The 16,610-nt window shown below is 30.4% G+C and overlaps 1 protein-coding gene across 2 annotated transcripts in view; it reads right to left on the minus strand.

The window, feature by feature from the left end:
* LOC103575047 (semaphorin-2A) overlaps positions 1-16,610 on the minus strand; it is a 135,680-nt gene that overhangs the window by 17,903 nt on the left and 101,167 nt on the right. For both annotated transcript variants that reach the window (XM_014444975.2, XM_014444974.2), the window contains 2 exons: positions 13,528-13,579; positions 1,095-1,157 (listed from right to left, as the gene is read on the minus strand). In XM_014444975.2, coding sequence (XP_014300461.1) covers positions 1,095-1,157; positions 13,528-13,579 — 115 coding nt within the window. The remainder of the gene's footprint in view (positions 1-1,094; positions 1,158-13,527; positions 13,580-16,610) is intronic.

Consider the following 16,610-nt stretch of genomic DNA (forward strand, 5'->3'; position numbering starts at 1 on the left):
AACGAAAATCTGTTTTACACTTTGCATTCATATTTAAATCTGTACGTACGTGTGCACAAGTGAATAATGAAAACAATTGAAAATGCTATTGTAAACTTGCTCTTTGAGTTAAATTGTATTTTATTGTTGTGAAATTTCATTTGGTTATCTATGAAAATTTTATTATGATATTAATTACAACTGACATAGTGGATTTTAAATTCAACCAGAATCAAATTTTTTTAATTTAAACAATTAAAAAAAAAAAAAAAAGAAAAAATAAAAAATCCAAAAGTGCACACCTCAATCGCTCACTTTATTCTTAATCATTCCTTTTATTTTTTTTTTTTTTTTTGAACTCGTAATTATTAATTTCATTTTTTTATCCCTTATTTTCAGTTTAATTTTTTTTTAAATATCCCGCCTTTTTGTTTTAGATGTCGCTTTTTATTTAACCCTACTATTACGCTAGTGCTGCTGCCAGTAGATGATGGAGAGAAGAACAGAAAAAAAAATATCAATAGTAAAAATAAAAATGGCAGCTAAATTTTTCGTGAATTACAAGTTTTCAAGTTTTCATTAATTACAATAAAACTAAAAGTTAGATAGTGATTTACGAAGGGTTCATGTGGTCACCAAACTAACGCTCATAAATAAAAATTAGGTCCATAGTCGTTTTATTCGAAAGTTGTGATTACAAGAAACCAGTTGATTAATTGACATCACGGCTTCCTTCACCTAAATTATTTGTTTTTAAAATGATGTGTTAAGAAATCAAATCTATGTTGCATTATAATCATTCCTCAATATGTTCTCTATATGATGGTATAAGTTTTAATCTATTTTATTACACTTTAAAAAGTGTAGAGATAATTGAAAGTGAGTGAGGTGTGAGGTGTGCAAAAAAAAATATCAAAACTTTGTATCAATTTATTTTTGAAGCAACATTTTTGTTAAAAAAAAAAACTAAATTTTAAAATTTATCTTCATTACTTTAAAAACTGATTGAATAGAATATGATTACTTCACTCATTTAAATAGAGTTTGTTTTTATTTTCATTTCAATATAATCAATGAAATCGGAAAATATATATATATAAAAATTAGTAACTTACCTCAGACTTTCCTTTCGACACGCAATTTGCCACATTACTTGGTTCCAGATTAAGAACGTCTCTCTGAAACAAGAAAAGTGTATCCATTAATGTGACGATCCATTCGATTGATTACTTAGATATTTTATTTTCAACAGCAGCAAATTCAACAAATTTCATTAGAGTACCAAGTGAAATTGATAGAACTGAATAAAAGAATAAAAAAATTTTTAAGAAGTAGAATTTAATTGTCAAGTTCTATTAGCTGAGTACTAATAGCAATTTTTTTTCTTTTATTATGTTTCAATAACTTTATCAGACATTAGTCAAGTCAAGTGAATAAAATAGACTTCACTTCTTAACAATAATGTCCTAGGTGAAATATAATTTAAATGGAAAACAATAAATTCAATCAGACGACACAAATCTATCGATACATTTACGAAATAATTTGAATTTCTAGTCTCACAAGAATTCTTAAGCGAAAATATCTAGTTCACTCAACAGCCCGCGTTTGTGGTGTGCAATAAGATTTATTATAATTGTAATTTCGTTTTCGTTTTTGCCTATTTACATTTAAAACACAAGTTTTTAAGTGTATGAATATTAAATTTGAATGACGGCATCTACACTAGCCGTCAAGGAAGTGGTTCGTTTACACAGGCAATCGTCCGGGACACACCCAAAGCAGAGTTAAAAAAAAATTATCGTGTAATAGTATTATATATTATGTAGCATGTAGTTGTGGCGCACGACGACTTTGCATCTCTCGTTTCTCTTTAACGATCGACATGCGACGTCAAGCATGTCGAAACTACCAGATTTATTGCTTTTTTTTTTAAACCTCTTAAAATAAAACATTTGAATAATAACTTCTTGAGTGATTTGTTGAACAACTGGGTCTCATTTTAATTCAAAAAATTTTTAAATGAAAATGATTTTTACTTTTCAAATTCGAAAAACCCAGAATTAGATTTTTTGAACAATGCTATTAGCAAATAAAAAGTTGAAGACTTTATGAGATAATAATAATAATAATAATAATAATAATAATAAAACGTTAACACGTTTTAAGTATTTTATTTATTTATTTAGTTTGCCTTTGAGTTAAGAATAAATTTTTAAGTGGGTAATATTAGGGGAGTAGTGTGTTTATATATGAATATTTTGAAATATAAAATGAGTTGTACAATGTAAGTGGGATTTTCCATGCTCGTTTTGCCACGAGACTGTACGTGTCGATGAGTTTGCTGAGTGTTTATAAAGGTAGTAGAGGATATGAGTGTGTAGCCGACGAGAAACTCGCACTAACGGTACGCTGTGACTCTAATACTCATTTGGTGATGGCAATCCCCGGTAATATCATCCCCTCATTCTCGCAGCTTAATCAACTGTTGGAAAATGTTGGGAAAAGTGAGTATGTATATATGAAAATCCTGGTTATATACGAGTGATTTATGAAGAGCAAATACAATTTATGTTAATTAAACGATTAAGCAAAACGATTAAATGTGATGGTTTATATGAAATTGTTTCGGCAAAATTGATGATATTAGTAACAACACTTATTTCCTTGTTTTGATTGACTTTTTTTTCATAATAGAATTTTTGAACAATACAATTATTTTATTTTTAAGCAAAATGTATGACCATAAAAATGTATGACAAAAAATTGAACTCATACGAGGGTGCAGTTGACCCAAACCAGAAGCGAGGGTTGACTTCACCCAAAATCTAAAATCGTGTTTTTTCCCGTGCTGTGCATTATATTTTTTAAATTACCTGCATTGTTACTGGGAGTTTTAATGTCCGGAGCCAGTCGAAATAGGCTAATTTCTGACAAATAATCTGACATAAATAATTCTATATTCGAAATACGCAAATTAATGATGATAATGGGCAGAAGTTAATGAGGTTGCTCCCTAAGGGAGAAACTGATCAGTTTGTCTGATAAATCACATTGGTTTGAAATTGAATTTTTTTGACTAGCAAAACAGGCATTGAGATTTGCAGTTTTATAGCAGGTGATATAAAAAGTAGTATATTATACACCAAGGGTCGAAAGTAGGAAATTCTAATCCATGTGTGTAATTGCCGACCCGAGACGAAGCCGATGGCGCCAAACACGCGAGTTGGGTCAACTTTCTTCAAGGGGACTAGTTTTCACCAAATACGCAGCTAAAAGTTTGAATTTTTGCCTACATTTTGTTTACAGAAAGAAAATGGTACATGCGCTAATTTTAATCATTTCCAACTTCATAATGGAAAAGTACAAGTTTCTTGCCGTTAAACAGCAGGAATTTAAACTTTCAGTTCAAGTACGGTGAAAATATATATTTTCAAGTTCAAGGGCTTTGCTCCGATGAGTTTTATTACCGACACAGAATTAATAAAATTTTTTATTTATTTATTTATTTAGTTTATGTGCTTGCCGCTTCCATAGAAAAGAGTAATGTCAACATAGATAAAAAGAGACAAATACTAAGAGATATAGAAATATTGAAGTTCTACACGTAGTTTTTTTGTTCATCATTATTAAACGGCTACAAAGTCAACAACGAAATTCAATATGTTTCTACTGTAGTCTAGACGACTAACATAAAAAAGCTAGTCCATTCAAAATCACAATGTCTGCCATGTTAACTTACATAAATCCAAACAAACCAATTGACAATTAGAAAAAAAAAATTAGTATAATAATCATTTTCCAATTTTACGGGAGCTTTGATTCATTCAAAATAGGTTTCTTCGTTGCTCATTAAGACTTTATTTCAATTCTTTTACAAATTCTTCTACAACCGACTTTAGATCTAGACAACCAACGCATTGATAAAGTACACGTTTGAATAAAAATAGATTCTTACTTAAAAAAAAAGCATCGCTGCTTGTGCAATTAATAGAAAATCAATAGCATAATTTTTTTTTTGTTTTTTTTTTTTTTTTCAAATTGTATGAGTTAAATAAAAGTAAAAATACATTACGAGTAAAAATGAGTGAAATGTAGTAAACGTGTGTAGGGATCATGCAATTTACTGAGATAAAATATTAAGTAAGGAAAACTGCAAGCCTCTCCCAAGAGTACCAACACCCTAGTAGTAACCCACGAAACTCACTAGGGATCAACCAACCCCAGAATCCCTCTCCCGGACCATTAGAATGGAGGGATATATAGCGGCTGGTTGAAAAATTCACGAACCAACGCCACCGCGGTCTTTTTTATCTCATCAAATATTGACTTGAAATGACGGGAGTTTGGATGGAATTACTCGTATATGAGTTCACACACACATTTATACATATACCTCTCCTATGATGGTACACACATGACTCGTAGCAGTTAAAAACGAAACGAATAAATCGTAAAAAAAAACGTATTCTTTTCTTTCTGGTATCACGTGATTTTTTACAAAATTCATTCGTACAGGAAACGAAAGTAAATTAAGTTAGACGTTCCCTTTTATTTGATCAAATATTAATTCAAGTTCTTTTTTGTGTATTCTAGTTACTATTTATGTGGACCGTTTATAGATTTTTTTATAAAATGCCTGGATAAGTTATAAATCTTAAAAGTGGGTGAGAATAAAGAATAAACTTATAATTTCAACACGAAAACTGATTTTTAAGTCTCGGATTATAAATTGAAAAATTATTTACTTTTGATTATATTTGACCCTATGGAAAAATTTAAACATTTTATATATTACATGACATTATTTCCTCATTTTTCCATCATAAGAATACATTTATAAAATTTTTAAGATGACCCAGAAGTGGAAAAATCAAGAGGTACTGCGTAAAGTGGCTTTTGGTGTCGTTCAATGCAATAAGTCATGATTTCCTAATGGAAACCGTCACTCCTCACCCTTTTTATCCACCACTAGCAAACCAAATTCAATCTGCATTCAATATTGATTTCAATTCGATATCCTGGATTTCAATTTTTCTGTGATTTACTTCTTACACTAGGGACATTGCGCCATACACAGGGAGGAATGAGTTAGTGCATGTACATACAAGAGAGTCAGTAAAATCAGTGTCAACGTCAATCAATCCCTAGAGCACACAGGCTAGACCACACACTCTACTCATCAACACATCTCTCGATTCGTTCGATTCATCGACAACTAAAATTTTTTTATGTTCCAACATGATCGATAACAAACATCGAATCGTTCACCAATATTTTTTTCTGCATCCATCTGGACATGTTATACTCTAATTTAACCACACAGTAGAGTGTTATATTTTTTTTTTTTTTTTTTAAGTTTACTTGTGACACAAGTAACAACAATAATGAGTGGGATGGGTATAAAGCATGAAAAAAAAACTCGTGTATAAAGTTGCATGGTCATGCCATTTACCTATCGTTTTACTACACTAGATGCTGGTAAACGTGCAAAACTGTTCTACTAAAACGATTACATCAGTTTACGGTACTTTTTTTTTTATTCTTCAACACGACTTATCGATACCGAGAAAAAGTCGGCTAATGCATATAATTTTCTGTTTCACAGTATGCTGAGAAGAAAATATCTTTAAAAAAATAATTATTATTGATTCAAGAAATTACTTTCTTAATAATCATTATTGAAGTATATTTATGTCCCAAGAATTCAATATTTTAATATCAGGATTAAGAACTTCATTAAAAACATTTTAGTCAACGAAATTTGACATTTTGAATTAGAAATCTGTAGGACTTCTATAGAAAATCTTATTATCATGTTATAAAGATTTTATTGAAATTTTGCTATTCAATGTCATTGAATATTTTTGAAAAAGTGAAGGAAGGGGAGAGGGGGGTTAAGAACACTCTTAACTTCAAGAATTTTGATGACAGATAAATGAATTTTACCGGAATTTTTGCAAATTCATAATAATTTTAATTTACGGATTGCAAAATCATGTTTTCGATGGAAACTCGATTTTGCAGATAATGGAAACCAAACAAAGACCATCAGAATATTGCGTTAGCAGTTTATTTTCTTCATATTCCTGATGGGTTCAAAACAGAGTTTTACTAATCGAGAAAACATCGTTTAGATCTTCGTTGATCTACAGCAGGTCTTAGAAGTCTACCTTTTCCAAAAATTAGATCTACGTTACTTCTAGCAGATCTGCGGAGATCAATGTAGAGCTGATATCAATAAAGATTTTTTGAGATCAGTATAGGTCTAAAGTCATCGAAAATTCCAGATCATCGAAGATCTTGAGAAATTATCATAAATTTTAAATTGTTGACGATCTGCCGAAGTTATTATCGATCCTCAGAGATCTACTTCAAATTTTAGATCTAATTAATTTTTCCGGGTATATGCAATGCACTTTGTGGTAAAATTTTCGTAATAAAAAAGCATATTTTACGCCACTATAAAATGTTGTGCATTAAATATAGTGCTGAATAATTAAAAAAAGTACTTACTGAAGCCAAAAACATTATAAATCCATAAAAATGTTGAATTTATTGCTGAAATATAATAAAGCTAACAAAATTCATTGCTGGTGACTGAAAAACTTTTTTAATTATCCTCAACTAATATTTTTTTTTAACTTTTTTATCAAATGTCCCAACTAACTTAATGTTTAATATCTATTTGATAGGATCCAAATATGTATACAATAAAAATATATAGTCTGGGTACGAAAAAATGAAATCTATACAAATTGAAAAAATTTACCTCATCTTTATTTTATATTGTAAATAAAATTTAAAGATTAGAGACTCGTTAACGCGCTAAAAGTTAGAGGGGGTAAAAGAGAGGCTCTTTACTGTCAAGGGATGGAAATAATATCACGATAAACACGAGTCAGAGTAGGTGGTAATTAAAAAGTTAAGCTGCAAAGCATCCATAGAGTAGGTGCTAAGACAAGCAAACGAACAAAGTTTAAGACTTATTCCTTTCTTTACTCTGTCGCTCTGATTCAGACTAGTGCAGCAGTATCTCCAGAGAATATCTTGGTGATGGTATTATATACCGATGCGGACTTTTGAGGAACAAGAAAAAAAATAAATAAAAGACTAATACAAAGTACTTCAGAGTCGAGTGGAAGTAATAGGACAGTTTCAGTTTTCAATTAGCAAAGACACTTTCTCTTAATTGTTTAAATTCTTGTGTTTACTGTTCTCATCATTTGCACAAGTTAATAGCCCTACAATTACATGAAACATTTATAAACAAAAAAAAAAAAAGAGAATACAAGACGTTATTAATATTAAGCAATTTTTAGGGATATGGAAGTTTGAATAAGAAGAAACAAACAAAAAAGTTAAAAATATAGCTGAGAAAGTTTGCTGAAAACGTCAAGACTTTTAGAAAGGGTTGTACTGCGCCAAAAGACAACTCGTTTGCTCTTGAGAGCACAGGAAAGATAGAAGACCTTTAGACTGAGTTTTCGACGAATTTACAGAGTTACTAGACTTTATTTAATTGGACAAGAAATGAAACTACTGAGTCTCTTCTTTTTAAGCATTAACGAAGGAACTAAAGCATAGAAAACTACGAAAAAAAAAAAAAAAACAAATGAAGAAAATGTTGCCACTGATTAGAAATCATGAACGGTTGAGAGACTTTTTTGGTAAAAAGAAAAAAAGGATAATAATTTATCGACACTACTTGCCAAGACCTGCATTGCATTAAGTTTTTACGAGAAAGACTTGGATTTATGGAAGTTATTTGTGTAAATACTATAAAATAATTCCCATGGCTATAATAAATTATTTTAATGGTTTTTATTTCGCTAAAGTATATTAATTTGCTACTAAACAGCAAGAGTAATTTTTTAAAATGAATATTTTATAATTATAAATTAAAATTAATTGATTTAATTTAAAAAAATAAATAATAATGATGAAATATAAATAAAGTAAAATTTTTCACTCGAGAGTTGAAGTTGGAAAATTAAATGGCGAAATTAACTGTTAAAAAATTCAAAGCCCGAGTTAACTTTTTTTTTTTTCTCGTCAAGCGAAACAGCTTTAATTACTGTATTAAATTTTAATTTATCCGGGTAAATCATTAAAGAGAATTAAACTTTCTTAGACGCTGTTCTTGAAGAGAACTTTCGAGATTTAAAGGTTTCTCATCTTGAAAGCTTGTAAGAATATTAATCCAAATATGATTTATGTACTCATATTTTTTTATTGTGCTAATTAATCAAATGCTAATAACTTTTTTTTTATTTTTCTGAATAACAGGAAACAAAAAATCAATTTTATTAGTATTCTAGTGAGTAGTTCAACTCAATAACTGATGCTACCAACTATCCGGCATTACTCGTTTACGTCAGAAGATACTCATTCGTTGAAAAACTTCCGGCAACCGTTGAAACCAGCGCGTGAGTAGAGTACAAGTATAGAAGAACTATATATGTACATATTTAAAAAAAAATAAAAATAGACGAATTGTGAAAAATAAATAAATAATTTAAAATTCCCGCCTGCTGCGAATATTTAAAAAGTAAAAAAATAACTCTTGCTGAACAATAATCTAAGATGAACATGTAAAACGAATCCAAGTTTTTCTGTATGATATTCAACAATATTTAAAAAACCCGCGAAATTTTTTACCCTGCGCCATCTATACATGCCAATATTACAAAATACATAAAATAAGGCGGATTTTGATTTAGCGCTGGGTTTTTAATGAAAAGTAAAAAATCTACTGGATCTAGATTTTTGAAAGGTTTCGCATACGCACTAATATGTCAGTCAAAAATCGCAGATCTTCTAACTACCCTTTAAAGAGTCAATCGAGTTCTGTCTGCACTACTTCTTAATTAAACTATTTTCAGTCTTGTTTTTGATCATTTTTAGTTTGGATTTAGTTGCCTTTAGGTCAAAATCCGACTTTTTTAGTCTAAGGTCAAGAAACAGCTTGAAATTTTTATAAAAATTCAAAAACAGATCGACTAGTTCAAATGCAGTCTACTTAGACTAAAATCAGATCGAGTTTTTGACACGGATGTAACCTCGAGCATTAAACTCTGATTACTTCGAGTGATCTAGAAATTTTTAGGTAAATTAGATTACGAAAAAAGTGTAATATAACAAAAAAAGTTACTAGAACTCTTTAGGAAAATATGTATGTACATCCCTCCCCTTTCACTACGTGGTCGGAGGTAAAAAGAGTATATAAATACGCAGAAATAATATGACTACTAGTTCATATCTTAGAATATAACTACTCTAAGTGTGTATAATTCATATATATGTCAGTTTTGTGGAAAACGTGTGTCTCAAAAAAACTCATCAAACTAACATTTTTCCAAGAGCTTTATTACAAATTCATTGTGGTAATAAATTTCATGTTACAACTTGCACCAGTCTACTACTAGGTTCAACTTCATTTATTTTTAAATGTCAAGAAATAAAAAAACAAGTTAAATTTATGAAAAACACGTGTTCATGAATACAAATCATATGAAAAAAAAAAAAAAAATATCTATATATTTAAATATAAATAATTTTATTCAAAATATATGTATGTATGTAAATACATATTTTCAACAATATTTTATTGAAAATGTCAAAAATATTTACTATGTACGCTAACAAAATAAGAAGTTATGTTGTAGTAGTATTCATAAGGTCAAATATTTTCTAAAGATATATAGAGGATGCATAAACATGTCAAATCGATCTCAATATACATGTCCCGGTATAAGTAACGTATTATATACGTCAAGAGTATCAAGTAAAGGATATACACTCTCGTTTCATCCATAACTGGTGGGTGCATATAAATATATATTATACACGATTTCACAACCGTGTAAATCTTACGAGTACTCTTAATACTTTACTATGCTCTAGGGCAGATAGGTAATATTCCTTGTGGCAAAAAATGAATCCTACATAGCCAAATATATATATAGCCTATGGTATTTCACCCTGAGCTCCAAAAGGAAATAAATTTTTTCTGCAGTAAATTTTTGTTTTATTGGCTTCTATATAGTTTATCGATATCGGTATATTCCCGTATTACATATATCTTTACATGTGTGTGTGCACATATGTGCGAGTGTGTGCGTTATAGTGACCTGTGCTTTTACTATTACTTTTTAAAGTTCAATAATATATACTATATACATCTATCAACTATAAATAACAAATATATTTTTCAAAATTACTTATTCACATGCTTAAGATATATGACTATTTATCATTTGATTTTTGCACATATTTATTAGCAAATATTTGATTCATTTTTTATTGATGCGTCAAACGAAGCAAATATTTGAAGATAAGCAAATAAATATTTGATATTGATTTTAGACAAATTTGTTGTGCTAAAGTTCACTGAACACTAAATTCAAATTCAAAATTTATCTGACTGATGAAGTTCAGATTTGACTTTTTTCTATGTATGTCATTAATAGAGTTCTATTTATAAATTTTTTCGCCAAAGTGCAATAAATTTTTATAATCAGTACCACTTTATATTTTATTGTAATATTCAATTCGAAAAATTTATTGACGTTATGTTCAGCATGCGTGTACTGCCAGTTATTTAAGGGCTCGAAAATTTCGCCGGGACTCTCTTACATTATTGTCCCCCTTTTTTGGCAAGATTGTTACCCAGTCGACATTAGCATAGAATATTGTTGCGAGTGAGAAAGGGCGTTGCTTTTCATTGCTTTAAGACTCATGAAATGTTAGGGGTTATAACATACAACAACCGAGTAATCGAATCGATCCTCCATTTCTTCTCTTACTTTTTTTCATTCAACAGTACATAACAACGAATTACAACTTCACGCACGAGTATATCTATTATTGAATTTTCTGCAAGCAAGACAACTGTACAAATGTTCGCATAATACCTTTTGAGTTATATATAGATATATATATACTTTGCATACTTTATCCTTGTGTCCGTTTGACAATATGTATTTATGCAAATTTCGAAATTTGATCAGGCCCTTCACCTATTTTGCCACTCTTCATTCTATACTTTCTCTCATTTTACGTCTTCTATTTGTCGATAAAAATAATATTTCATATTCAATAATATATATATTCTATTCACCTTCGATAAAAGTATGATAACATACGCAGTAGAATTTCATAAATTTTTTTTCATTTTCGTTGCGCAAAAAATTTTCGGATTTCCAGGTCCATCATGCCAACAGTAATGATAAAAATATCAACAAGTACTATTAGAAAAATAAAAGGCAGTTTTAATGATCATTTACAAAATCAAAATGATAAGTGGACTGAGAAGTAAAATGATGATAAAATAACAACCTCGTGTATGTCCTAGATTTCATTTATAGGCTTATGTCACAAGAGGATAATAAAATAATATCGACGAACATATATGTAGCTAATGTTCAGGGGTGAGAATACTTTTATAGCATATAGCTGAACATAATGTGATTCAAAGAAAAAGTTTTCATGTCTTATGATTTATGATGGAGTGTCTTTTCCCCACTCAGAACTAACGTTGTTATGAGTGTTTTTGATCGACGCTGTGACATTGTTTGTCCATCCATTAAAATGAGAATAATGATATTTAAATAAGGATCCATGATTAATCATCTGAAGTTAATGAAAAGAAAAATGATACTGTCACCAGAAGTTATACAAGACTTTATAAGTCACTTGGTAAAGTTGATTAATAACATATTATAATAAGATAAAACTGTATTAATTATGACTTTTAATTGTTTTTTGGAGCAATTCTTAAATTCTCTTGAACTTATTGCATATGATTATTATTTCTGTGCTTCAAGCATTTGCGAAATAATAAAATGACAACAATTCGAGGAAATTAGTAAATACAGTACTTTATAGTTTGCGCATCTGTCGAATCTCCGTTTCTCTGTCACGGAAAAACAAAGAGGGGTGCCGATATACACGTCTGTGAAATCCGAAACGCGTCGACGCGCTCGAATAATTGCATTTTCAAATCGTTACTATCCCTCGTCTGCTGTGAGTGCCCACAGAGTCAATTTTTCGTGTATCCCTTGGAATAGCCCCGGGGAATTCGGATCGCGTGCCACAGTCCATTTCGATGTTTGTACCCCTCTGTATGTATTTATATTTTTTGCACTACCTGCATTAAAAGCTGTATTTTTGGAATCCAAAAAATTCAAACACTATTGTTATTTATAAAAATAGAGACATTATTGTTAATTACTTATAACAAAAAAATTGGCTTGCTAAATTGCTTAGTAGTTTGATATTTTTTATTGTGAACTGTAATACAATACATCAACATGTATTCTGGGCTTTAAGAAAAACCCCTATAAAATTATGACTTTTTTACACGCTTATTTACGTGCACCCTTCACAGGTGCAGAACATAAGCGCATCTGTTAGTATCACATATTGCGGATACATTGAGTCTTTTTACTACCCTATCAATCTATAAAACCGCCAGTGTGACGAACCACGACCCTTAATCGATACATATATCTTTAATAAAAAATAACCCTATTTTATTCAAAAATTTGACTTTTTTTGTTTTATTATTATTTTTTAAGCTTAAGTTTTTTTTTTTAAGAATACAGTGACGCCAAGATGGAAGAGAGTTAAAAAGCAATTTTACGTCTCTAGTGATCAGGCCAGTTGTTGAATTGGTCAGCCAAGCCAGTAACACCCTCTCTTCTCCATCCCGGAACTAAAGCAATTCCGATTCAATCTCGTCGATCGAAATTCTTGGTGGACGCAAAAAGGGAAAATAATAATGCAAAAATAAGTGGAAGAAAAAGAGGCAAAAACAAAAACGAATACCGAAAAATATGAGTTATTCTACGCTATAACGAACGGAGAATTTTATTCGACGAATTCTCATTTTTTGCTGAAAATGAATAACAGCGGCAAAGAAATTATTCATTGGTAGGATAGAATACGTTATTTAGAGATTACTAAATTTATGTATTGGATAGAAATCATAACAATCGCGTGTCTTTTTCAATGATTGGCAGAGGGTTGTAGATTCACTAAAAGGGGGTGGTAAGTGTGTCGACAATAGATCGCTTAGCGCCAGAGACGTGTCAGCTGTCAAGGCATCGAAGGGTGGTCTCAGATGATTGACAGTTTTATAGAGAAAGCTCTTCACTCATTTGTTCTGGGATTTGCGATCACAGATCTTGTCAATACGCGACAATCTCTCTTTCATATTTTGAAACTTCAGAGATTTTCGTGTGAATACAATAAAATTTGATCTATCTCACAAAATAATACAAATTTGTATTGATTGTTGTGGTAAAACAGTAATTAGTGATTCTCAACACGTGAAATATTTATTTACGTCATCAAAAAAAATATCAAGTATGGTATTTTATGGGGGAACATCACTATGATTGATATCGAATCATTTTCTATGTGGTTTTATCACTCTGAAGCTCAAGATAAAAATATATATGATGGAAGTACAGAGACGCAGAGAGCACAAAGCCGTAAAAAAATTATTATCTTGTGTTTGATGTTACTACATGTGATACTTACTTCACAGTTGGAGTGGCTGATGTTGCTTAGATTGAGCTTGAAGACTTTATCCCTGAAAGCAAAAAAGTATAAAAACATGGTGAGAAATTTTATTAAAGCTCGAGGATTAGACTACGTAGAAGTGAAATGACAAGTGGATGAGAGCTTGATATTCCACTTTATGACTTATAATATAACATCATTCAAATATTTTTTTTCACGTAATTTTTTGTTTTTACTAATACTAGTAACATATGACTTGTACTTAGTATTAAGCCGATTCCTTATGGCACTCAGCGACAAATACTTGCGAAAGTTTTAGAATTCCTATAAGCTTAAGGAAATAGCCTCTAGCTATGCTGGAAATATCATATACATGAAAGACGAGACAGTGATGAAGAATAAGGAGTGCTTGCTTTTTTTAACCTTTCAAACTTATCAATTTTTTTTTTTTCAAGGAAAAACTAAAGATATTTCATAGCTGGCTCTTTCAAATTGCAATTCATTACTTTTAGAAAATTGAAAAAGCATCTAAAAATAGCTTTAGCTTATAAACGTATAGAAAAATTCAATGATACCTAAATTATTAACTAATTTCGAAACTTTATATCACATTCAGGTATTCAATAAAATATATTTATATTTTTCAATGGCTGTATCGTAAATTGAAGCAAAAGTTAAATTCACCAAAAATGCAATTGATATATATATATATATATATATATATATATATATATATATATATATATATGCACATATAATTTACCCAGTTTTGATCAGAAAGTGTTACGGTACATTAGCTTTAACGGCGTATAACTTTATTCCAATAGCCATTCGTCATCGACTTTCAATAAAAAACCAGTGAGATGCGAAAGAAGAAGGAAAAGAAATGGTAAGAATGACGCTTAGAAAGAAGCAGTGCTGCCACCTATATAACTAAAGAACGACCACAGTACCAACATTACTCTATTCATCCATAGTAGGACGTTGTGAAAAAGTAAATACCTAGCCGTTAGAAAAACAAATCCGACTCTTCGAATTCACCAAAACTTTTAGCTATACTTTCAAACTCGAGGAAACTTTTACGGTGTACGTGCTAGGAGTATTCGAACGAACGAGCTAACAGAGAAAGCGGTAAAGGATAAAAGTAAAAAATAAAATAAAATAAAAAAAAAATAGTAAGAACGCGAGAACCAAGGCACGGAACCAATTTTACGGACAAAAAGTTGGTCGAACCAGCCGCGGGGTGGAGCATCGATTTCAATTTGGGTAGAAGGTAAAGATCCAGGGGCGGGAAAGAGACAGAAAATGAAAGAGAGAGAAATACGGCTAGGTGTCGAGATCGCTCAGAAGAATTCCTCAATCCTATACTTCTTTCCAACTTCGCTTCTGGAATTATAAATAATTACTTGGGTAAAAAAAAATAAAACAACTTTATCACGAAAAATCCTTGGGGTCATGTATAATTTATTATCACGTTTGTAGTCATGAATTACAAATTCTTTATATTATACCACCATTTTTACGTGGTATATTTTCGATTTTCGAGAAATATTCAAGTGAATTACTTTTTTTTTGTCCAAAAAGCTCCAACCACTTGGAGAAAATCTTCAATTGACACGAACAGAAAAATTTGAATTGAAAATAAATTGAATATAAAACTTTTTTAACGAATTCGTAATGTGCTTCTAGCAGCTGACAACATAGTTTCCACAGGAAAATATAAAATTTTTAAAGAAAAAAAAAAATTCAAATAAAACTTTTTTCTTACAATTCTACATTACTGAAATAACATTACATATGTACATGTGTGCGATTTTTCATTTTCTAATTATTGCTTTTGTCCATAAAGGCAATAACTTTGATCATAAAATGAATAGATAATTTTAAAAACATTAACTCAGAAAAAGTAACGTGAACGTGTCATAAGATGACAATGTGAATTTCCAGACTGATTTTATTCTTTCCTCAATTCATTTTCTCGTTACCATTGAAAACCATAGGGAAATGCCTAAGAAGCTGGAATAAATTCAGTCAGCCACAAGAAAAGTGATAGATGTATGTGATTCTCAAGAAAAATTGTCTTGGCTGCAGCTCATCTTTCCATGAAATTTGCATCTACTCACTAGACAAAAATGTCGAGAAATGATTTCTCACTCTGCCAAGATGTGTTTCTACTGTCTCGATTTATCGCCATGTGGAATTTCATTTGCATGTATCTCGTTTTCGAAAAAATGGTAACAGCAAAAAGCTGATTAATTTTCTCAATATCGGAAAAAAAAATTTAATAAAAGAACATTTCTGTATGGGAAGTATAACCTAATAATATGATTGAATAAACAGTATTTTTCTCCATACCTGCACTGAAAATTAAAATTCCTTCCCAGTTTAGAGGGAAAGGGCAAAAAGTCGTTCTTTCCTATTATTAACAAACACTCACCTTTGGCTCGTGTAAGCAATTACACACAAGGGTCGGAATTTCTTACTTTCCTCCCTAGGTGTGTAATATACCATTTTTATATTATCTGTATTAGAACTGCGAACTTTAACGCCTTATAAGCTTATTTAGACTGACAACAGACATTTAACCTCCCATTAACAATGCAGGTAATACGACTTACGACTTCCTATTACGGTAAAGCCCTCGGCTTCAGTTCAGACAGTCAACTTCACCTTCTTCTAGAATACTCTTATTTAAATCTCTTACCACGTAATATAATATTATATAAAATTAAAAATCGTCAATGCAACAATTTTGTAATGATAACTATCGATGATTACCAATACTTTAGACACTTCTGATAACTAAAATTTTTTTTGAGAAAAAAAGGTATCGTTAATAAAACAAAAATAATTCGATTAACTGAGAGGGTAAAATATGGAATACGCTTTATTTTCTATTTCAAAGAATTCTATTGATAATTGGGAAAAAGGGATATCATGGAGGGGATAGTTCAATTAGCGTATTGTTAATCGTTAGCAAACTGCCGCGGGCGGGACGTAGTCTCGAATACTCATTATCAAAAGCATCACATTTCTAATTAACGAGAAGAACGGTATAGGGTCCCACTACCATACTATTCTGGGTTATCGATTTAACGCTG

The sequence above is a fragment of the Microplitis demolitor genome, chromosome 1 (assembly GCF_026212275.2).
Source record: "Microplitis demolitor isolate Queensland-Clemson2020A chromosome 1, iyMicDemo2.1a, whole genome shotgun sequence".
Lineage (NCBI taxonomy): Eukaryota > Metazoa > Arthropoda > Insecta > Hymenoptera > Braconidae > Microplitis > Microplitis demolitor.